The 22189-nt window shown below is 48.1% G+C and overlaps 1 protein-coding gene across 1 annotated transcript; it reads left to right on the top strand.

Moving 5' to 3' along the window:
* The first annotated feature begins 1529 nt into the window (after window positions 1–1529).
* On the top strand, window positions 1530–20647 carry RAB10 (RAB10, member RAS oncogene family). The gene is made up of 5 exons (XM_068143056.1): window positions 1530–1585; window positions 5683–5821; window positions 12831–12920; window positions 14203–14304; window positions 17244–20647. The coding sequence occupies exons 2-5, from the start codon at window positions 5741–5743 to the stop codon at window positions 17325–17327; spliced, it is 357 nt and encodes a 118-aa protein (XP_067999157.1). The 5' UTR covers window positions 1530–1585; window positions 5683–5740; the 3' UTR covers window positions 17328–20647.
* The last annotated feature ends 1542 nt before the right edge of the window (window positions 20648–22189 follow it).

Raw genomic sequence — 22189 nt, 5'->3', positions numbered from 1 at the left:
TAGCCTGGAGAAGAGGAGGCTCAGGGGAGGCCTTATTGCTGTCTACAACTCCCTGAAGGGAGGTTGTAGCCAGGAGGGGGTTGGTCTCTTCTCCCAGGCAACCAGCACCAGAACAAGAGGACACAGTCTCAAGCTGCACCAGGGGAAGTTTAGGCTCAAGGTGAGGAGAAAGCTCTTCACAGAGAGAGTTGTTAGCCATTGGAATGTGCTGCCCAGGGAGGTGGTGGAGTCACCATCCCTGGAGGTGTTCAAAAGGGAATTGGACGTGGCACTTGGTGCCATGGTTTAGTAGTCATGAGGTGTTGGGTGACAGGTTGGACTTGATGATCTTTGAGGGCTTTTCCAACCTTACTGATTCTATGATTCTAAAAGAAGACAAAACCTTCTGTTGTGTGTGCAGCAGTTCAGAGCTATGTGGGTGAATGAATAGAATAGAATAGAATAGAATAGAATAGAATAGAATAGAATAGAATAGAATAGAATAGAATAGACCAGGTTGGAAGAGACCTTCAAGATCATCACGTCCAACCTATCATCCAACACCACCTAATCAACTAACCCATGTAACCAAGCACCCTGTCAAGTCTCCTCCTGAACACCTCCAGTGACGGCGACTCCACCACCTCCCCGGGCAGTCCATTCCAATGGGCAATCACTCTCTCCGTGTAAAACTTCCTCCTGACCTCCAGCCTGAACTTCCCCTGGCGCAGCCTGAGACTGTGTCCTCTTATTCTGGTGCTGATTGCCTGGGAGAAGAGACCAACCTCTGCCTGTTTACAACCCCCCTTCAGGTAGTTGTAGAGAGCAATAAGGTCACCCCTGAGTCTCCTCCTCTCCAGGCTAAGCAGCCCCAGCTCCCTCAGCCTCTCCTCATAGGGCTTGTGTTCCAAGCCCCTCACCAACTTCGTTGCCCTTCTCTGGACTCGTTCCAGCAAGTCAACGTCCTTCCTAAACTGAGGGGCCCAAAACTGGACACAGTACTCGAGGTATGGCCTAACCAGTGCAGTGTACAGGGGCAGAATGACCTCCCTGCTCCTGCTGGCCACACTGTTCCTGATGCAGGCCAGGATGCCATTGGCCCTCTTGGCCACCTGGGCACACTGCAGGCTCATGTTCATCCTACCATCAACCAGCACCCCCAGGTCCCTCTCTGCCTGGCTGCTCTCCAGCCACTCTGACCCCAGCCTGTAGCTCTGCATGGGGTTGTTGTGGCCGATGTGCAGAACCCGGCACTTGGATGTGTTAAATCTCATGCCGTTGGACTCTGCCCATCTGTCCAGCCTGTCGAGGTCTCTCTGCAAAGCCTCTCTACCCTCTAGCAGATCAACTCCTGTCCCCAGCTTGGTGTCATCAGCAAATTTACTGATGATAGACTCAATGCCCTCATCCAGATCATCAATAAAGATGTTAAAGAGGATGGGGCCCAGCACTGATCCCTGGGGGACTCCACTACTGACTGGCCGCCAGCTGAATGTGACACCATTCACCACCAATACTAATGACTTATTTCTGTGTTTGTTTTAGGGATAGACTTCAAGATTAAAACTGTTGAACTACAAGGAAAGAAGATCAAGCTGCAGATATGGTGAGTAGCATACCCAAGAAGCTGCAGGTGGGAATTAGTTTTACAGAGAACAGATGAAACCTGCACATTCTAATACAGCTCTATTCCTTTCCCACACAGCAGGAATAACTGCCTGCCTCTCTTCCTGGATATGGAAAATGAGCAGGTGTGGCAGGATCTCAGTCATGCTGTGACCTCTGAAGTATATATATAGGAGTAAAGCAAGAATACAAAGGTCAGGCTGAGTTAAACCTTGCCAGAGGTGATAAGCAACTTGATACTTTATAGCTATTAAAAAGTGAGGTTGCTGTTCAGTAAGGATCAAGCTAAAGCCCTTTCCTGTTGCTCCAAATGTAAGTGTGCTTGTTGCAAAACACTGTTAAAATGGGGAGAGGGGAGGCTGGGACAGGAGAAGTGGAGAACAGTGGTGCTGGGTAGCAAGTGGGACTATGTGTTCACTGAATCCCAGACCCTCTCCAGAGAAGACTCCACAACCTCTCTGGGCAGCCTCTTCCAGGGCTCTGTCACCCTCACAGGAAAGAAGTTCCTCCACATCTTCTGATGGAACCTCCTGAGTTACAGTTTGTGTCTGTTGCTGGGAGCCACTGGAAAGAGTCTAGCCCTATCCTCTTGACTCTTGACATTTAGCTGTTGGTCAGAAATGTGAAGATCCCCTCTCAGGCTGCTCTTCTCCAGGCTAAACAGCCCCAGGTCTTTCAGCCTTTCCTCCTCAGAGATGTTTCAATCCCCTCAGCATCTTCATAGCCTCTGTCAGACTCTCTCCAGTAGTTCCCTGTCTCCCTTGAACTGGGGAACCCAAAAGTGGATCCAGGACTCCAGGCCAGAGCAGAAAAGAGTAGGGAAGAGAACTTCTGTCGACCTGATGGCCACACTGTTTCATGCACCCCAAGATAACACCAGCCTTCTTGTCCATGAGCACACGTTTCTGGCTCCTAGGGAACTTGTCCACTAGCTTCACTCCACATCCTTCTTCACAGAGTTGTTTTTCAAGAGGTCAATTCCTAACCTATCCTGGTGTATGCCTGTTTTGGACTGTTAAATACACAGGTGTCATCACTGGCTCCAGAAATCTTTGAACTCCACAGAAGTGGAAGCTGGAGAACCTCTGGCTTGACTAGGAGTGCTCAGAGTCAGATCTAGGTTTTTTTCCTCCCAGTGAATCAAAAGCTGGAAGGGAATATTAGTGTGATCTGAAAAACACAGAACAGTAGCCAACGTAGAAGAGAAGGAAGGACCCTTTAAGCTGAAGGAGAGTGGAAATCTAACTGCCAGAAACCCACCAACAATAGTGGGAGAATAGGTGAAGGTCTACTTCATTGTAATAGAAGTGAAATAAAGGGGAATATGGAGGAAAAAATACTCAGATACACCAGGTGCTTCAGACTAGAACTTGACACATAAAAAGATCATGCTGTATCCTGTTCTCCTGTCACAGAATTACTTACCCTAGGAGCCCTCTTTCCATTTATTCAAAGAGTATTCTGATGGAATTGGTTTCAGATCATCCAACCAGTTTCTGATCTCTGTCTGGAGAGACAACAGGAACTACAAGAGGTGATCCTAAGTGTGGATTTACAGCATGTTGACATTGGAAGAGGGAATCCAAACCAAGAATATCTCAAACACCCTTATGCTTACTCGGGGATGCTGGAAGGATGGAGGAGGGCAGAAAGCCCTTCAAGAAACTGGAGGTGTTCAGGAGGAGACTTGATAGGGTGCTTGGTTGCATGGTTTAGTTGGTTGGGTGGTATTGGATGATAGGTTGGACACAATGGTCTTGAAGGTCTCTTCCAACCTGGTCTATTCTATTCTATTCTATTCTATTCTATTCTATTCTATTCTATTCTATATAACACCAGTAGTTGTTAATACTGTAGGGACTGCAAAAAGTGGGATTCTGTGAGCAGTGATGAACCTCTTCTAGAGGTCCAGCAGTTTTCCTACAGCCTTGGTTCTTTTAGTATGCAGCTCTTATCTGTGTAAAAGACCATCAAGCAATGTTTTGGAGTGTAGCTTTATTGGGAACACTTGCTTTAAAACACATCACTTTAAGAAGAAACAGGGGGATAGTAATAAACTTTTGCTAGGAAGTAGCTAGCACATTGTGGCAGACCTTTATTTTGAGCTCTGTGGGCTGAAGGGATCTTCACAGATCATCAGCTATAATCTCTTCTTGTTGCATCCACATAAATCTTTCATGAACAAATCATAGGACATTTTAAGGTTTCTTTAGTCTCTGCTAGGTCAACTGGAAAGCTGTCTCAGAAATTCCTTTCTCCATTGGTTAAACCTCTAATGTGATATAGCTTATGCATATTTTAATGTTGACAAGAGAATAATTTAAATGGATTTTTCACTTTCCTTGTCCTCTTCCTTACCCTGGTCCTACAGGGCAACTTTCTTTGTATTCATTTTGCAAACAAACCAAGTCCTCTCGGTTTCCTCCGCCAGCAGGGCTTCATTTTCCTTGGCTGTCTTAATGCTCCTTGCCTACATAATATTTTAGCTTGGAGACCTAGCTGACTTGCACAGATCTCTTTTACATCAAGGATGTTTTTGTACAACCACAGCTTTGGAGTCTCTGGACAAAACACTGAATGCCGGCACAGTAAAGACAATGTGCGGTCGCCAGTCATCTTGTGCCATTTGCTCAAGCTGGATTCATCAGTCATAGGCAGTTTGAGAGCCATAACTCATTTCCTCTGTTTGCTTCAGTCAGTTCTCTAATCTCACATCCATTAAGAGTTATCTCTGAATAATGAATGGGGAATCCATTAAGAATAGGAAAGGGCAAATACAGCACTTAGTAAAAAAAAACCAACAAAAAGGCAAGCCCACAACAAACCACCAGGCAGCACTGCAGGCTGTTTGGTTTTCCCTCCCCAGCTTTTCTTCCATTAGCTTGGCTTCAGTTGCCAGAACAAAGCACTGGAGAAGTTAACACAGCAGGTTAGTTGTAGGTGTACAGGAAGTGATGAGCAATCCCAGGGTTGCAGCACAGTGGGGATCGGAAGGGACCTCTGGGCATCATCCAGTTCAACCCCCCTGCTAAAGCAGGGTCACCCACAGCAGGTTGCCCAGGATCACAACATCTAAGCAGGTTTGGAATCTTTGCAGAGAAGGAGACACCACAACTGCTCTGGGCAGCCTGGTCCAGGGCTTCAGAACCCTCACAGGGAAGAATGAAGAATGTTTTTTCTCATGTTCAGATGGAACTTCTTGTGTTCCAGTTTGTGCCCATTGCCCCTTATCCTGTCCCTGGGTACTGCTAGAGTCTGGCCCCATGCTCTTGCCCCCACCCTTTAGCTACTGATCATCATTGAGAAGATGTCTGTCTGCTCTTCTCCAGGCTAAACAGCCACAGGTCTCTCAGCCTTTCCACCTTAGAGAGATGCTTCAGTTCCCTGAGTGTCTTCATAGCCTTGCTAGACTCTCTCCAGTAGTTCCCTGTCTCACTTGAACTGGGGAGCCCAGAACTGGATCTGGGATTCCAGAGATGGCCTCACTAGGGCAGCATAGAGGGAGAGGAGAACCTCCCTCGACTAGCAGGGAGCCACATAACTGAGATATGCAACAGGCACTAGAAATCTCTCCTTTTGGGTGTGAGCTTTACATTGTCACTAGAAATGCAAGGCTGAACATCTCTACCATGACTTGATCCTGCCTTTCTTTATTGTGGTAAATAACCAGAGCACCTACCACAACCTCCCACTTTGGTGTTCAGCAAATGGCTTCATCCTCTGCTACCTCAGTTGTGTAAGCCCAGTTATGCAGCCTGGTGCCTTTTGTCTCCATGTAGTTGACTGAAATGTTTTTGGGGGTTTTTTTAATTAAAAAAAGTTCCCCTTGAAAGTAAAATCCAAAAAAGGAACTTCAAACCCTTACTTTCTGTACTCTGTTGAGCCTGGCTTACTGAAGCTTGCCCTGTTTGTTCTCTGAGTGTTCAGCTACATCTGGGAGGCAGTGGACCTTCCTTGAAGCTCCTGCTGATGGAGATTGCAGTGTGTCCTGCCACCAGGAACACTTACCTAATGGATTGGTCATGGTGGTGTCCTTGGAGCTTGCCTCTGATCTGTTCTCTTCTCTGTTTTCTGCAGGGACACAGCTGGGCAGGAACGATTTCACACCATCACCACCTCCTATTACAGAGGTGCCATGGGGATCATGCTAGTATATGACATCACCAATGCCAAGAGCTTTGAAAACATCAGCAAGTGGCTCAGAAACATAGATGAGGTGAGTAATGTTTGTGAGATCCCAAACTTGAGCTGTTTATTGTGACCTGTAGGGCATGTGTCAGATTCTGGCTTGTTGCTTCTACCCTAGCAGAAGGTGGGAGTTAACACAGAGGTTTGGGTGCAGTTCTTCTTCTGTTCCATGCTCCCTCCCTCAACTCTCCCTTCATCAACAGCATGAAAGATGGCAGTACTACAGAGGAACTAGTGGTGGCCTAAGATGTCACATTCATACATGAGCAAGCATTGTTTCTGTGCTGGAGGACACCTAGAGGTAAGGAGCACACCTTGTAGGACCTGGGAGTTGCTGCTTCCAGGAGGAGCTGCCACCTCAAGGTGGTGTGTGGAATAGCAGCACTAAGCCATGAGCTGTAGAGTAGTGGTAGAATATGTCACTTCTAGTGCTGAGTGCGTAAGTCCTCAAAGGTCATAGAATCACAGAATGGTTTGGGTTGGAAGGGACCTTTCAATGTCATCTAGTCCAAGCTCCCTGCTGTCAGCAGAGTTAGAGCTCAGAGCTCCATCCAACCTTACCTGGAATGGTTCAAGGGATGGGCAGTCTGGGCCAGTGTCTCACCACACTCAGTGCAAAACAGGTATTTCTTGTATCTAGTCTGAATCTCCCCTCTTCTCTTTTAAACCCATCACCCCTTGTCCTGTCACAACAGGCCCTGTTTAAAAGTCTGTCCTCAGCTTTCTTTTAGGCCCCTTTAAGGCCACAAGAAAGTCTTCCCAGAGCCTTCTCTTCTCCAGGCTGAACAACTCCAACTCTTTCAGCCTGTCCTCACAGCAGAGGAGTTCTAGCACTTGCATCATTTTTGTGGCCTCCTCTGGCCCTGCTCCAATTGGTCCATGTCTCCTGTGCTGAGGACCCCAAAGCTGGACACAGTGCTGCAGGTGGGGTCTCGCTAGAGCAGAGCAGAATCACCTCTATTGACTTGCTCCCCACAGTGCCTGGAACGTATCCCAGGAGACAGTTGGCATCTGGGCTCTGCATGTTGCCAGCTCCTGTCCCAGCTTTTCATCCACCAGCACCCCCAAGTCCTTCTCTGCAGAGCCACTCTCCATCCCCCAGCCTGTGTTGATCACTGCCTCTGCCTCAAAACTGAGGTCATGAAGTATTTGTGAGTTTGGCATGACAGAGTGCTGTTGAATGCTGCAGACTACTCAGAGCTGCAGAGATGATTTTTCTCCTTGTTAGAAGACAGCCAGACAAGGAGGCTGGTAACATTTCAAGCAAGTTCAAATGGAGCAGAAGAAACTGATGGGGAAATGTTCATTGCTTGAGTTCCCAGGAGTTCATTCCCTGTAAGCTCAGAGATGTTAGAGAGCAGCACAGCTGTTAGGCCTTGCTTGTTATCCTGCTCCTAAATGGAAAATAATATTTGGATTCTCCAGCTTCATTGTTTTTCTAGAAATCTTGGAGATGGCCCTGTAGACCTGAGCATCAGCAGATGGGTGCTGTCAGGCATTCCTTGTTGGAGCATTGAGACTTCTGAAAGGTTATTACAGAGCAAAGATGTGATGATTGAACTTACTTTCTAGCGTGGGATATGGGAAATTACAGTGTTGATGGCAAAGTACACAGGTTGGTGGCTACAAAGAGAGGGTAGGAGGGGAAGGACAGGAAGATGGATGGTCACAAGTTGAATGTAAACCTGATTCTGCAGAAGGTTTGTTTGAAAACTTCACTAGTGTCCAGGAAGCTGAGTAATAGATGTCACTTACACCACGGTGTCTGGGGAGGGATTGGTTTTTGCTGACCTCATGGTTCTAAATCTGTGTCATGCAAAGCTCAGCAGCTGATTTCAGGTGCACTGTGAAGGCTGAATGGTTGCTGCAGTTTCATAAGGGATGTCTGACACTTTAGGAAGCATTTTTTTGTTACAGGAGAAGCTCACTAACAGAGAGTGTTTGCAGAAATGAGGGGTGAAATCATCCTCTGGTGCTCCAGATGCAGTGTTGAGGCTTCTTGCTATAACGCATGGCAAGTGTTACCCACTCACGTATAGGATTATTACCAGTGCTGCTTGTGAATGAAATTACTCAGTGCTTTGGGCTGACAAGGAGTTAATGCTGCCAAAGATTCTCTCTTGAGGAGAATTTTTGCTAAGCAAGCTGCTGCTTTGAGGTACTGCTGTGTGCAAAGGTACAGAACCCCAGCACGCTGGTGATTGGAAGGGGCCTCTGGAGATCTATCTAGTCCAACCTCCCTGCTAAAGCAGCATCACCTGCAGCAGGTTGCCCACAACCACAATGTCCAGGTGGGTTTGGAATCTCTCCAGAGAAGGACACTCCACAACCTCTCTGGGCAGCCTCGCCCAGTGCTCTGGCAGCCTCACAGGAAAGAAGCTTCTCATTATCTCCAGACAGAAAACCTCCTGGGTTCCAGTTTGTGACCATTGTCCCTTGTCCTGTTGCTGGGCACCACTGGAATGAGTCTGACCCCATCCTTTTGCCTCCTGCCCTTTAGCCTTTGATGAACATTGAGAAGATGCCCTCTGCTCTCCTCCAGGCTGAACAGCCTCTCAGGCTTCCCTCGCCAGAGATGCTCCAGTGCCCTCAGCACCTTGGTAGCCTCTGCTGGACTCTCCTCAGTCTCTCTTGAACTGGGGAGTGCAGAACTGGACTTACTACTCTAGAAGTGGCCTCCTTCAGGTCTCAACCTGCTAGCCACACTCTTCTGAATGCACCCAGATGCACTCAATGCACGATACTTAAAAGTCTTGAGTTAAAAGCAGCCAGGAAACCTGGAGGTTTTGCACCTTTACCCTTGCTAAACATTTAATAATTTAAAACTCACTTGTTCTGCAGAGATTACTGTGCCATGTGTTTGTGCTTTGGATTGATCAGCCTCATTTAGTTGGAGGTGTCCCTGCTTACTGCAGGGGGTCTAGACAAGATGACCTTTGAGGATCCCTTCCACCCAGTGCAATCTGTGAATCTGTAAATCAGTTGAGTTGCTTCAGGTGCACACTTTTGTGTGTTGAGGCTGCTGTGTGAGCATGAAAAATCATCATTTTCAGAGTCTGATTCTACATGGTATGGTACCTTTCTCTAACTTTGCTGTCTGGTTGCTCTTCCTCCTTGTGACCTGAAGGGAAGAAAACCTTGGGGTGATTCTCCTGAGGCGTGTGAAACATAGTATCATAGTAGTATCATAGTATCATTCAGGGTTGGAAGGGACCACAAGGATCATCTAATTCCAACCCCCCTGCCATGGGCAGGGACACCCCACACTAGATCAGGCTGGCCAGAGCCTCATCCAGCCTGGTCTTAATCACCCCCAGGGACGGGGCCTCGACCACCTCCCTGGACAACCCATTCCAGGGTTTCAGCACTCTCATGGTGAAGAACCTCCTCCTCACATCCAGCCTGAATCTCCCCACCTCCAGCTTCATTCCATTCCCCCTAGTCCTATCACTACCTGAGATCCTGAGAAGCCCTTCCCCAGCCTTCCTGTAGGCCCCCTTCAGATACTGGAAGGCCACAATGAGGTCACCTCGGAGCCTTCTCTTCTGCAGACTGAACAGCCCCAACTCCTTCAGTCTGTCCTCATAGGAGAGGTGCTCCAGCCCTCTGATCATCCTTGTGGCCCTTCTCTGGGCACGTTCCAGCACCTCCACATCCCTCTTGTAATAGGGGCTCCAGAACTGGACACAGTACTCCAGGTGGGGTCTCACCAGGGCTGAGTAGAGGGGGAGGATCACCTCCCTCGACCTGCTAGCCACACTTCTCCTGATGCAGCCCAGGATCTCATTGGCTTTGCAGGTTGCAAGTGCACATTGAGAGCTCATGTTGAGCTTCTCATCCACCAGCACCCCCAAGTCTCTCTCCTCAGGGCTACTTTCCAGCCAGTCACTGCCCAGCCTGTATTTGTGCCTGGGATTGCCTCAACCCAGATGCAGGACCCTGCACTTGCCCCCATTGAACTTCATGAGGTTGGCTTGTGCCCACCTCTCCAGCCTGTCAAGGTCCCTCTGGATGGCCTCCCTTCCCTCCAGCGTGTCTGCTGCACCACACAGCTTGGTGTCATCAGCAAACTTGCTGAGGGTGCACTCAATGCCACTGTCCATGGCACCCACAAAGATGTTGAACAAGACAGGTCCCAGGACTGATCCCTGAGGGACTCCGCTTGTCACTGGCCTCCACTGGGACATGGACCCATTGACAGCCACTCTTTGGGTGCGGCCATCAAGCCAGTTCCTTATCCATCTAGTGGTCCACCCATCAAACCCATGTGTCACCAGTTTGGAGACCAGGATGTGGTTGTTACTGCAAGCAGGAGGACCTCTTGCCTCTCAAGTTCTTTTAGTAATGCTCCTGTAAAGTAGTATTAAGATTCTTAGCGTGAAAGTAAGTTCAGATTAAAAGCTTCCAAGAAGCTTCTTGTGGCAGGTTTCAGAGCACTTTAGTTATCCACTTAAGTGATGCTTTGTGCTGTGGCTGCTGGAACCTTTTTGCTGGTCCAGTGGATGTCTTTGGCACATTCTTCCCTTGCTGTAATGGATATTGGTGGTACTTAATAACTGCACAGCCAGACTATTTTTGCCCATCTGGCATTCCTTGAACACTGGTATCACTTTTGCCTCACAAGGATGATTCCCTGTGTATGTGCTCCTGTTTCTTTTTTCAGTCCTGAGCTTTATCATGATGCTCACTTCAGTTTTCCGTCTGTGATGTCCTGGTTTGTGTGTGCTTGGTGTGCACTCTGCCTTCCATCTTGCTGTGTGAGCTTCTCAAGGTCTCTGAAGCCCTTGGTGCTGAAGCACAGAGCTGACATGCTCTTGCTGTGATGATGGTGATATCAGAAAAGCAGCATGATGCTAAAGAGCTGTAATTTCCTTTGGTAACTCCTCTTAGAAATAATCATAAATGAAAGGGTTGGTTTTTTTTACTGATTTCCTGGTTATTGTGGTGCTTGAAGATACTGAGGGGACTGCAGCATCTGCCTAATGAGGAAAGGCAGAGAGACCTGGGGCTGTTTGGCCTGGAGAAGAGCAGACTGAGAGGGCATCTTCTCAATGCTGATCAATATCAGAAGGATGAGGGACAAGAGGATGGGTGCCCAGTGACAGGAGTAGGGGCAATGGGCCCAAACTGGAACCCAGAAGGTTCTATCAGATGGAGAGAAATGTCTTTCCCATGAGTGTGTGAGAGCCCTGGAAGAGGCTGCCCAGAGAGGGAGGTTGTAGAGTCTCTTCTAGGGAGATTCTAAACATGCTTGGACATTTTGATCCTGGGCAACCTGCTGTGGGTGACCCTGGAGAGGGGTTGGACCAAATGATCTCCAGGGGTCCCTTTTGACCCCCACTATGCTGCAGTTTAGGGATTCTGTGAAGGCATAGTTGTAGATGTTAAGGAGACTTGCAGGTCTAAAATAAGACCATGCAAAGGATCCTTTAAACACTAACAAAAGTATTAATGCTAATGGAGGCACTCCAGTGCATGAAGCTTGATCACTGGCATCTGTAGACATGAGCTTCTTTCATAACGTCTGGTAGCATCATTTCTGTAACATGCTTGTCCAGCACACAGAGAACTTGACACCTCTGAGTGCTGGACAGGAAGCTGATTCTTTTCCCACCTTGCTAACTGCCAACTAATGAAGGTTTAGTTGGGCAGTGTCATTAACTAGAAGGATCAGGATTGCAGAGCAGCACTTTAGGATAGAATAGAATTAACCAGGTTGGAAAAGATATGTGAGATCATTGAGTCCAACCTATCACCCAACACTTAAACTCTAGAAAAAACTCTAGAAAATATTGTAGAGGTACACAAAAACCACAGGACCAGGAATATGAAACAATTTGAATGAGAGAAGAAAGCAACAGGAAAATGGGACATGCAGCACTGCAAAAGGAAAAGCGGACGTGTAACACTGCCTGAAACTGTCCTCTTGCTCCATGGCATGGCCACTGCTTGGGAGTACAGGGATCTACTTCAGCCAAGTGAGTCTGCTTCCTGAGCTGGTCCTGCTTGTGGTCCTTTTCCCTTCTGGGAAGTACCCAGTTGGTACCTGGCACATGTCCCACGAAAAACAGACTTCAGGACCTGAACTGGCAGAAAGCTACTCTTTCTCTCTGGTAGACCTTTGGGGTTTTTGCTACCTTCTCTCTCCAGATCTGCTTGTTGCAGGTTTGGCCAAGTATTGTTGTTGGCACAGGGGCACATAGTCTCACATAATGGTGAGACTATGGAGTTCACAGGATCACAGGATGTTCAGGGTTGGAAGGGACCTCAGGAGATCTTCAAGTCCACCCCCTCCTGCCAGAGCAGCACCATAACCTAGTGCAGGTCACACAGGAACACATCCAGACAGGGCCTGAAAGTCTCCAGAGAAGGAGCCTCCACAGCCTCCCTGAGGAACCTGTTTCAGTGCTCTGTCACCCTTACAATAAACAGCTGAGGTGGAACCTCCTGTGCTGTAGTTTCTATCCATTGCCCCAAGCTGACCTGGGGAAGGCTGAGGCTGGCAGCATAAGTCTGTCTGGAAGCAGTTAAATGCCAGCCACATCATAAAACTGATAAAGTTATCCAGTAAATTCTCTAATGGTAGAACACAGACTTTTGGGACTATCACCCAACACCATCTAATCAACTAAACCACGGCACCAAGCACCCCATCCAGTCTCTTCCTAAACACCTCCAGTGATGGTGACTCCACCACCTCGCTAGGCAGCACATTTGTGACCGTTTGAGGCAACCCTACGACAACATTACAATGGCCAATCACTCCTTCTATGAAGAACTTCTTCCTAACATCCAGCCTAAACCTCCCCTGGCGCAGCTTGAGACTGTGTCCTTTTGCTCTGGTGCTGGTTGCCTGGGAGAAGAGGCCAACCCCCACCTGGCTACAACCTCCCTTCAGGTTTGTTCCTTTCAGAAAGCTATCACACTGTTAATGTTCAGGGAAATGCAGGGTGGCACAGCCCATAAACATCAGCCTGCACTTCCCTTGAAGCTGGTACTGGAGCACATGGCTCAACCTTTCTCTTGTCTCATTTCAGCATGCCAACGAAGACGTGGAGAGGATGCTGTTAGGAAACAAGTGCGACATGGAAGATAAGAGAGTTGTCCCTAAAGCAAGAGGTGAACAGGTAAGTGTTGGACAAAAGCTTGCTTATCAGTATCAAGGCTTCCCACCATCTCCAGCTGCTTGAGATGCCGGAATGGAATGTGTTGGATTAATGATCAAGGTGACTGGGTTTGGTGATGGTTTGTAAGCTGAGGGAATTCCATGAAAGGAACAAATTCAGCTGCAGTTTCTGCTCTCTTGGGTAACAGTTTTCAGGCATCCTATGTTAAGTCAACAGATGATAGCAAGTTGGGTGGAAGTCTGCTGGGGGATTGGAGACTACAGAGGGATTTGGTCAGGCTGGATCGATGGGCCAGGGCCAGTGGGATGAGGTTCCACAAGGCCAAGTGCTGAGTCCTGCACCTGGGTCACGGCCATCCCCTGTGGCACTCCAGGCTTGGGGAAGTGTGTCTTGGAACTGCCTGGCATAAAAGGACCTTGGGGTGTTGGTTGACAGCCAGTTGAAGATGAGCCAGCGTGTGCCCAGGTTGCCAAGAAGGCCAACGGCATCCTGGATTAGATCAGCAATAGTGTGGCCAGCAGGAATAGAGAGGTGGTTGTCTCCCTGTACTGGACACTCGGGAGACCACACCTGAAATCCTTTTGAGCCTCTCACTCCAAAAAGGACATTGAAGGGCTGGAGAGTATCCAGAGAATGATGTTGTTCACAGCCTGGATAAAAGGAAGCTGAGGGAAGGCCTTCCTGCTCTCTGCAAATCTCTGAAAGGAGGATGGAATGATGTGGGGGTCAGTCTCTTCTTGCAAGGAGCAAGTGAATAGGACAAGAGGAAACAGCCCCAAGTCGTAGCAGGGGAGGTTTAAGTTGGATGTGAGGGACAGTTTCTTCCCCAGAAGGGTAGCCAAGCCTTCAAATAGGCTGCCCAGGGCTGTGGTGGAGTCTCCATCCCTGGGAGAGATTACAAAGCTGTGTAGCTGTGGTGCTGAGGGATGTGGTTTAGTGGTGTCCTGGCAGTACTGGGCTAACAATTGGACTCTGATTTCAAAGGTCTTTTCCCACCTAACCATTTCTATGATTCTAGGTTTCCTACCATGTACCAGGTTCATGGTTACCTGTCACCTTGGGTTCAGACATCAGCCTGTGATCTAATGCACTTTAATTGCTCTTTCTGAACCACGAAGTTCCAAATCTTCTTTCACCACACTGCCTATCTGGCACTTCTGATCCCTGCTGCAGCTGAAGGGATGGTACAGCTTATAAATGTTGCTCACCCTGAAGTTCAGCAGCAAAGCCTGAGCCACTCTCTGGTGGCACTAACCACCTTCTCTGTCTCTGTTTGGTTTAGATTGCTAGGGAGCATGGAATTAGGTTCTTCGAAACTAGCGCAAAAGCAAATATAAACATCGAGAAGGCATTCCTCACGTTAGCAGAAGACATTCTTCGAAAGGTAGGTGCTTACAGCATGCCTTTGAACAAAACCAGCCCCAAACCTCACCTCCTTCTGCCTTTGATGTTTACCTGAGTCCCTGCAGCGTTTGGCTTTGGCACGCTATAAGACAAGCCAGTCCCCGGAGGAGGAGCGTGGTACATCTAAAGCTGTGGAAATTCTAAAGCTCCTTTGATGAATTACTCTTGTTGGGGTGCTGTGTAGAGGGAGCAGTGGACATCAAAGGGCCAAGCAAGTTAAAGTCATAAAAATCATAGAATCCCAACATGGTGAGGGTTAGAAGGGATTTCTGGAGATCATCTAGTCCAGCCCTGGGCGTGTTCTGTTTAATATTGTTATCAGTGGTCTGGACGAAGGGATCAAGGGCATCCTCAGTTTGCAGACAACACAATTCCCACCAAGCTGGGTGGGAGTATTGATCCCTTGGAGGTCTTCAAAGTCTTTGCCAACCTAAATTGCCAGCTCTTCCATAAAGCAGCATCACCCAGGACACATTGCCCAGGAAACTTGTAGTTGTTTGGCCCTTAAACTCATGGTTGTATTGTACCTGTGCGTGGAGTGAAGGCATTTCTGTGGGCCTATAAGAGAACTGTCTTCTCCCTGCCACCATCTCTATCCATACTAAGCTTCCAATAGCTGCCACTGTTTGGTTGCAGGGTTGAGCTGAGCTGATTTCAGCTGAGAGCTTGGTTGACAAAGTAAGCCCTGTGCTGGCACATTCCTGCTGAAGATCAGGTCATGCCTTTCCATCACTGAAACTTGGTGGAGGTCAAGAGACTTAGGCTGACCCTACACTATCCAGAGGGACCTGGACAAGGTGGAGAAATGGGTCTGTGTGGACCTCCTGATGCTCAACAAAGCTAAATGCAAGGTCCTGACCCTGGGTTGTGGCAACTCCTGAAATCTATCCATTCTGAGGGATGAAGGCGTGGAGAACAGCCCTGTGGAGAAGGACTTAGGGGTGCTTTTGATGGACGGGAGCTAGGAACATGCAGCCTGGAAGCCAAACATTTCCTGGGCTGCATCCAAAGCAGTGTGGCCATCAGGTTGAGAGAGGTTATTCTGCCCCTCTGCACCCCTCTGCCAAGCCCCCCACCTGCAGTGCTATGTCCAGCTCTGGAGTCTTCAGCACAGGAGAGACATGGGACTGTTGGTGTAGGTCCAGAGGAGGCCACAAAAAGGGCCTGAGGCCTGGAACCCCTCTGCTGTGAGGCCAGGCTGAGAGAGTTGGGGTGGTTCAGTTCAGAGAAGAGAAGGCTCTGGGGAGACCTTCTTGTGGCTTTCAGTACTTAAAGAGGCTGATAAGAAAGCTGGGGACAGACTTCTTAGTAAGGCCTGCTGTGACAGGACCAAGGGGTGATGGTTTTAAACTAAACGTAGGGAGGTTTAGATTAGATGGAAGAAGTTCACCACTTTGAGGGTGATGAGACCCTGGCCCAGTTTGCCCAGAGAGATGGTAGTTGCTTCATCCCTGGAGCCATTCCAGCTGATGCTGGACTGAGCTCTGAGCAATGTGTTCTAGTTGCAGATGTCTGCTGACTACAGAGGGGTTGAACTAGATGATCTTTGAAGGTCCCTTCCTGCCTAAACCATTCTATGATAGGTGGTTTTCTGTGCTTCAAGGCCTGCCCCGTGTTGAGGCTGCCTCCATCAATGTCCTCCACTGCTCTCCTGTGTGAATGCCACTGATAATGTGATCTCCTTTAACTGGGTAGAAGTTCAGTGCAGAGTCAGTGCTGAATGGTTTCACCACCCTCTGCAACACACCTCTCAGCAGCATCCAGTTGTCTGTTGTCGTTCTGAGTTGTTCCTGCAGTACTTGTTGACAAACTTGACAAGGGAGAGATTGGGTGAAAATCCCTGGCCTTCAGTGAACAGAAGGTCAGGCTAGTGAGTCCCAATGATCCTTTTGACCTTTAAAGATGGTTTTGGGGCCTCTGTTTATTTGAAGAATCAGGGGCAGAGGGGAGAGTTAAGAGAAGGAGTTTGGGCTGAAACATGGATGTTTAGGTTAGGTTTCTAAACAGCTGAAAGTAGCTGTTTGCATCTGATCCAAACCACTGGCCTTTGATTTTTTCCTTGGTCTAACCCAGTTTACACCCCGTGACGCAGAGGAGCCTGTTTTATCCCCTGCCTCGGAAGCTGGTGTCCTGCTTTAACTGGGAGGCTTTTGAACAACCCTTCTTTATCCATAAATGACTCTGTGGTTCTCTGAGGTCATTAGTTCACATAATTTCCCTTCAGTTTGTGTGTGTTGTATGCTGTGATTTACTTACTCCACCAAAGCCCCAGCCAGTTCTTGGAGCAGGGTCTAGAAATAGTTTTAGCTTACTTTGGGGTGGTCCAAGTTCAAAAGTTGGTTCTTTTTTCCCAGCTTTCCAGTTGTTAGTTATTTAAAAGAAAACAAAGCAATCCTAGAATTATTTTGGACTGCTTTTTCTGGAGGGGGGAGGAGGATTCCCTACCCAAGGAGGAGGTTGAGGGGAGACCTTGCTCTCTACAACTCCCTAAAAGGAGGCTGGAGGAAAATGGGGTTGGTCTTCTCCAAGGGACGAGCAGCAGGATGAGAGGAAATGGCCTCAAGTTGTGCCAGGGCAGGCTTAAGCTTGGACATAAGGAACAATTTCTTCACTGAAGGAACAGGCAGCCCAGGGCAGTGGTGGAGTCACCATCCCTGGAGGGATTGAAAAGCTGTGTAGATGTGATGCTGGAGGGACGTGGTTTAGTGGTGACCCGGCAGTGCTGGGTTGATGGTTGGGCTCGATGATCTTGGAGATCTTTTCCAACACTGATGGCTCTGTGATCTCCACGCAGCTCTTTTCCACAGTTTAATCCATATGTTCTTCCTCGATGCCTTTGTAAGCCTCTGTCCCCTCAGCTCTGAATAGTTTGGAATCTCACAGGCCTCCTCTAACTGTCTTTACTTGTTTTCCTTGCAGACCCCTGTAAAAGAGCCCAACAGTGAAAATGTAGATATCAGCAGTGGAGGCGGGGTGACGGGCTGGAAGAGCAAGTGTTGCTGAACCTACTCCTCTCTCACCAATCGCCGTGCACCGCCCCCTTTTCTCTCGCTGCAAAAGAAACCACTCTGCCCATTTTTAACCTTAAAACCAATGTTTTGTTCCTCATCTTAACAAGCTCCTGCCTCCCTCTTGGGTTTCTGTTTAGGACAGCTTGCATACTCTTCTTAATTTTTCTTGACAATATGTATAGGGAAAAAAAAAATAATCTCCATGACTTCATTTTGGTTTGGTTTTGGTTGGTTTTGGGTTTTTTTTGTTTGTTTTGGGGTTTTGTTTGTTTGTTTGTTTTTAATGTACCTGCTCAACTTACCACTACATTTTGGTTGTATTATAGTCCCAGTCCTCCCCTGCCATGAAAACCCCACATAGAGCAATCATATTCAACTCTGCCAATTGTACAAGAATAAAAAGTTAGAATTCTAACAATTTATTTTGTACCACAGTGGAATTTTCTCTCGTGGATAAACTGTCCTCTGAGTCACCATCTTCTCTAGACCAGCCAGGAAAACCCTCATATAACGGTGGTTGCTTTTTTAACGCTCATACGGTGGTTGTTTGTTTTTCCCCTCGCCTTGAGTCTGTGAATGGGGTTTGTTTTGTCCTGTGCCTTATGTGGAAAGGAACTTTTATTTTCACTTTTTTTGTTTTGTTTTGTTTTGTTTTATTTTTCTTCTGGTGGAAGCATGTGCAGGAGACATCCCATCCACACCCAGCCATTTCGAACCACCAAACTCTCTCGTGATTTTTGCTTTCTCGGCACCCATCGGTGTCGTGCGTCGAGGACAAAGGGTGGTGCAAAAAGAAACACAACAACAAAAGAAGAAGAAGGAAAAAACAACCAACCTCTTCCATTTAATCTGTTGTTGTCTCCTTTTTGGTGATGGAGCTGTTCAGAACCTGCTGCCCTTTTATTTTTTGGTGGTTGTTCTTTTCGTCACCTGCAGCTCTCTTCCTTTTGCCTGCATGCTGCTTTCCTTTGCATTTCTCCATGGCGTGATGTGTTCATTCGAAGTATGGCAACATGGTACATCTGCCAAACAACAAAACAAAACAACTTTTTAACACCAAGCACTGATTTTAGCTTTCAAGGTTAAAAAAAAAGAAAAAAAAAAAGAAAGAAAAAAAGAAAGAAAAGTGGAAGATACTAATTTCCCTCTAGCCAATGTCAGTTCACTTAGTTATATCCTCTCTCTTTCTCTCTCTCTCTTTCTGTCTCTCTCTCTCCTCCTGCATAGCCATTGGGTTTATGACATGGAAGAGTTATTTGCATGCACTAGTTTTCTATGGAGGGTGATGTGGTTGTCTGCTTTGTGTGTGAATATAACATGCAGTTCTCAAACTGACAGCAGTTAACATGGAATTTGCAGCTCTCTCTTAACCGTTAGCCACTCCGAGGTGGTCGATAGCCCAGCAGAAGGTTGAGTGAAACAGGATTTAAGGAGAAAAAAACCAAACAACAATCCCAAGCAACAAGTTGGCAGTTTAATTTATTACCTTCCTGGATACTGTTAAAAGCTGAGTCACTGGTACCTGGGGCCAGTCCTCCTCTTGCTCCTCTGCTCTGGGAGCATGGTGGGTGATCCCAGCTGGGCTGCTGAGCTCCTCTGGGATTAACTTGCTTTTCCAGCTCTGCCATGGCTGGGCTCTGGTGTCCCTGACAGCATGGTGTGTCCCCAGTGGCATAGCTCTGGTGTCCCTGATGGCTCTGTTTCTGGAAGGCCGGGGTTTGAGGAATGAGTCTGACTTCACTGTCTGCTCCTTCTGACCCGTTTGCTGGATCTGCCAGAGCATCTGTTCCTTCTCTTGCCTTGCATTTGAAGTCCCATGTAGGAGAGCTGCTCCAGCCAAGGACAAAATAGTGTTTTAAACAGAGGCTTCTTCCTCCTCGTGCCTCCAATTCTCCTTTGAAGCCAGACGAGCCTGTGCCTCCCTCTTGTCCTCTTGGCTTTTGAACTGTCTCGAGTGAATCATTTAAGTAGTTGATAACGCTGATTGAATTTTAATGAAATGACGGTGTTTTAACGTTGAGCAAACAGCTTCCCCCACCTAGTAACCCGAGCGAGGTTTCTCCCTGTCGCTCTGTATTTTGGCAGTTTGTCTCCCCCTGTCTCTGTGTGTGTGTGTGTGTGTAACCCTTCCCAGTCGAGTGGCCCGTGGGGTCGGGACCGGCGGATGAAATCGGCTCCGTCACCTTGCTTGCCGGCCGATGTATAAATAGAGTCCGGCTGCCTTTGGCTGAACCTGCACTTTCTAACCTCATCAAAAAGGGAAAAGAAAAAGAAAAACAGAGAAAAATAGCATCAAGGTGTTTTGGGAGGGTGGGGTTTTTTTTTTTTTCTTTCTTTTTTTTTTTTTTAATAATCCTTGTTTCAAACGTGAGCTTTTCCTTTGCTTCTGGGGGCTCAGCTCCCTCTGTAACCTCCCTCGGGATCCTTTGTAGACGCTGTGTTCATTGCGAGCCAACAGGCAGAGGACAGGCCACTCGCTGGTCCTACTCCTGCCACCTCCCTTTCATATTCTCCTTGCCCAACTAATAAACTGAACTATTTCTTAGATGGTCTACTTCTGTTCCTATAAAAAAAACCCATCCCTTGGAAGCATGTGGCTTGGCTTGGGTTTGTGTTGGGGGAGTGCAAAGCCTGGCCCAGGAGGAGTGAACAATGCAAGTCAATGATGAATAAACCCCCCCACACACACACACACACTTGATCTCTGCTGATATTTAAACTTCTTACTAGCTAGCAAACTAACTTGTGAGACCTCTGCTTGGAGTGGCACCCCCTTCCCCAGCCCTGTGTGTGTGACACAAAGCCCCAAGCCAGCCTACAAAAGGATGTGAAAGCAGCTTGCCCTGTGCCACTTGTCCCAGCGCTGGTGATGCCACCACAAGGAGGCTGTAGCAGAGGAAAACTTCAGCCCTACCTTTTTTGTTATGGGAAAAAAAAAAAAGGGGGGGAACTTGGTTAACTTGGTCATGATAAACTAAACCCTCAAGTTGAATTTATCCTACCAGTGTGTTAACTGCTTTCTAGACAGTGATCTGGGGAGCTGCTGAGATTGGGGGGTGGGGGGTGTCAAAACTTCTTGCTCTCAGACTCGGATGGTAGCAAAACAGCATCAACTTAAGGTCTAAGGATTAATTCCCATGCCTACATTATTTTATTTTTTTTTTACTCAATCTTTTAATATTTTTGCTACTCCACTCTGGCTTTTTATTTAAAATGAATTCTTTTGTACCACTTACTGTATCAAATTGTATAAAAGATCACTGTCCCATTCTTGGTCATAACCAAGAGCCAATAAAAGCTTTTATAAACTTGCACTGGTTAATTCCTGGGCCCCCTGAAAATTCCCTCTCACCAAACCTCAAGCCCCAGTGCCAGGGTGGGAAGAGAGGGCTGAGCTCCAGCCCTGTTTGCAGCTGCCCCTCAGAGGAGGTGGGTGCCAGGATGAGATTTCCCCCTGAAGCTTTTCATCTGAGCTGTGGTTGCTCACAGACCCAGCAGCTTGGTGTGACCGTTTGAGGCTGTGCCTTTAAGAAAAGGACAGTACTGGGACACTGGCTGAATGTTTTGTAAACAAAAGACAGGTCTAAACGAATTTCATTGGTAGATTGGTAGAATGCAACTTTAAGTTTTGAGTGCGACTGAGACTTTCCTCAGGTCACTTTCCCCTCCCTTTCCAGCTTGTCCGCTTCTAGGCTCTCTGCCAGACTGACCTTGGACAGATAAGAGTGTGGCCTACTAACACTTTGCTTTAATTTATAACTGCTCCTATTAACAATTGCTCTTTTTCTCTCTTTCTAACCCTCTTTGATAAAAGCTGGGCAGCACAAGCTGCTCAGCGCCTCTGGGAGGTTTTAATGGGATAGAGATGCTGCTTTCTGTCTTTCCTGGAGAAAAGCTTCAGTCTGTTATTTTTCAAGGGCAGGACAAGAGCCAAGTGCAACACTGGGTCTGAGGCTGCTGGAACCTGCCTGATCCCAACATGGAGCCTCCATGGGTGGGGATATCCCCACTGCTTGGGCCTGCGACTGCAGCCCCTGGGGAATTTCCAGCTCTTTGAGAGGACCTCTGGAAATGCACTTCAGCAAAGCAGCTATCTCAGCCCTTCCCTCCGCAGGTTCTAGCGTGGATGTGAAATCTGGGGAGGGGTTTCCAGCTCTCCAGGAACACCTGTGCCAGCAGGCAGTTGTGTTTAGAGCCAAGCTGGTGTCCTTCCCCAACCAGCAGAATCCATCTGCCTTTGCCAGTCCCCATTCCACAGCGAGCTGGTGCCCCCCAGAGTCTCCCACAGCCTTTGGGTGTTCCTGGGTCAGAGGCACCTCACCCCTCCCTGTGGCGTGGGGTGGCAGAGGAGGTGATTCTCCTTCCCTCCTGCTGCCATGGTGCTGGTAACCAGGAGAGGGTGTTTTTGTGCTGCTTGCAGTAATAAAGCTGCCACCGAGGCTGCTGGCATGTGATGGCTGCTGCAGCAGCAGCCCCTGGGCGCCCCTCCCCAGGCCATGAGGAGCAGCCCAGTGATCCCAAACCCTTCCTACCCTTGGGGACTCACTATTGTTGTTGGGGACAAAGAAGTTCATCACTGATGGAGTCATCTTGGCTCAGCTGCTGTAGCCAGGCCCAGGGGATCACAGTGTAGCTGCCACTGCCATTGTGGTTGTGGTTGTGTGAGGGGTTCCTGGCAGGGCTCAGGGACCGAGCAGGGACCTTCCCCAAAGGCACCGAATGGCAGCTCCCGGCGCCGTGACTGTCAGTGTCATCCCTGTCAGCGAGGCTCGAGTCTTGCCCCATCCTCCTTCTGCCGCTGTTACAGTCCCTGCTCTGTCCACCCCTGTCCTTGCTTCATCCCTTTCCCTGATC

The sequence above is a fragment of the Melanerpes formicivorus genome, unplaced genomic scaffold (assembly GCF_026170545.1).
Source record: "Melanerpes formicivorus ecotype bairdi unplaced genomic scaffold, bMelFor1.0.p_v2 SCAF_9, whole genome shotgun sequence".
In the NCBI taxonomy this organism is placed as follows: Eukaryota; Metazoa; Chordata; class Aves; order Piciformes; family Picidae; genus Melanerpes; species Melanerpes formicivorus.
Note: the sequence above shows the minus strand (reverse complement) of the source record. Positions and strands in the feature narration are given on the sequence as shown.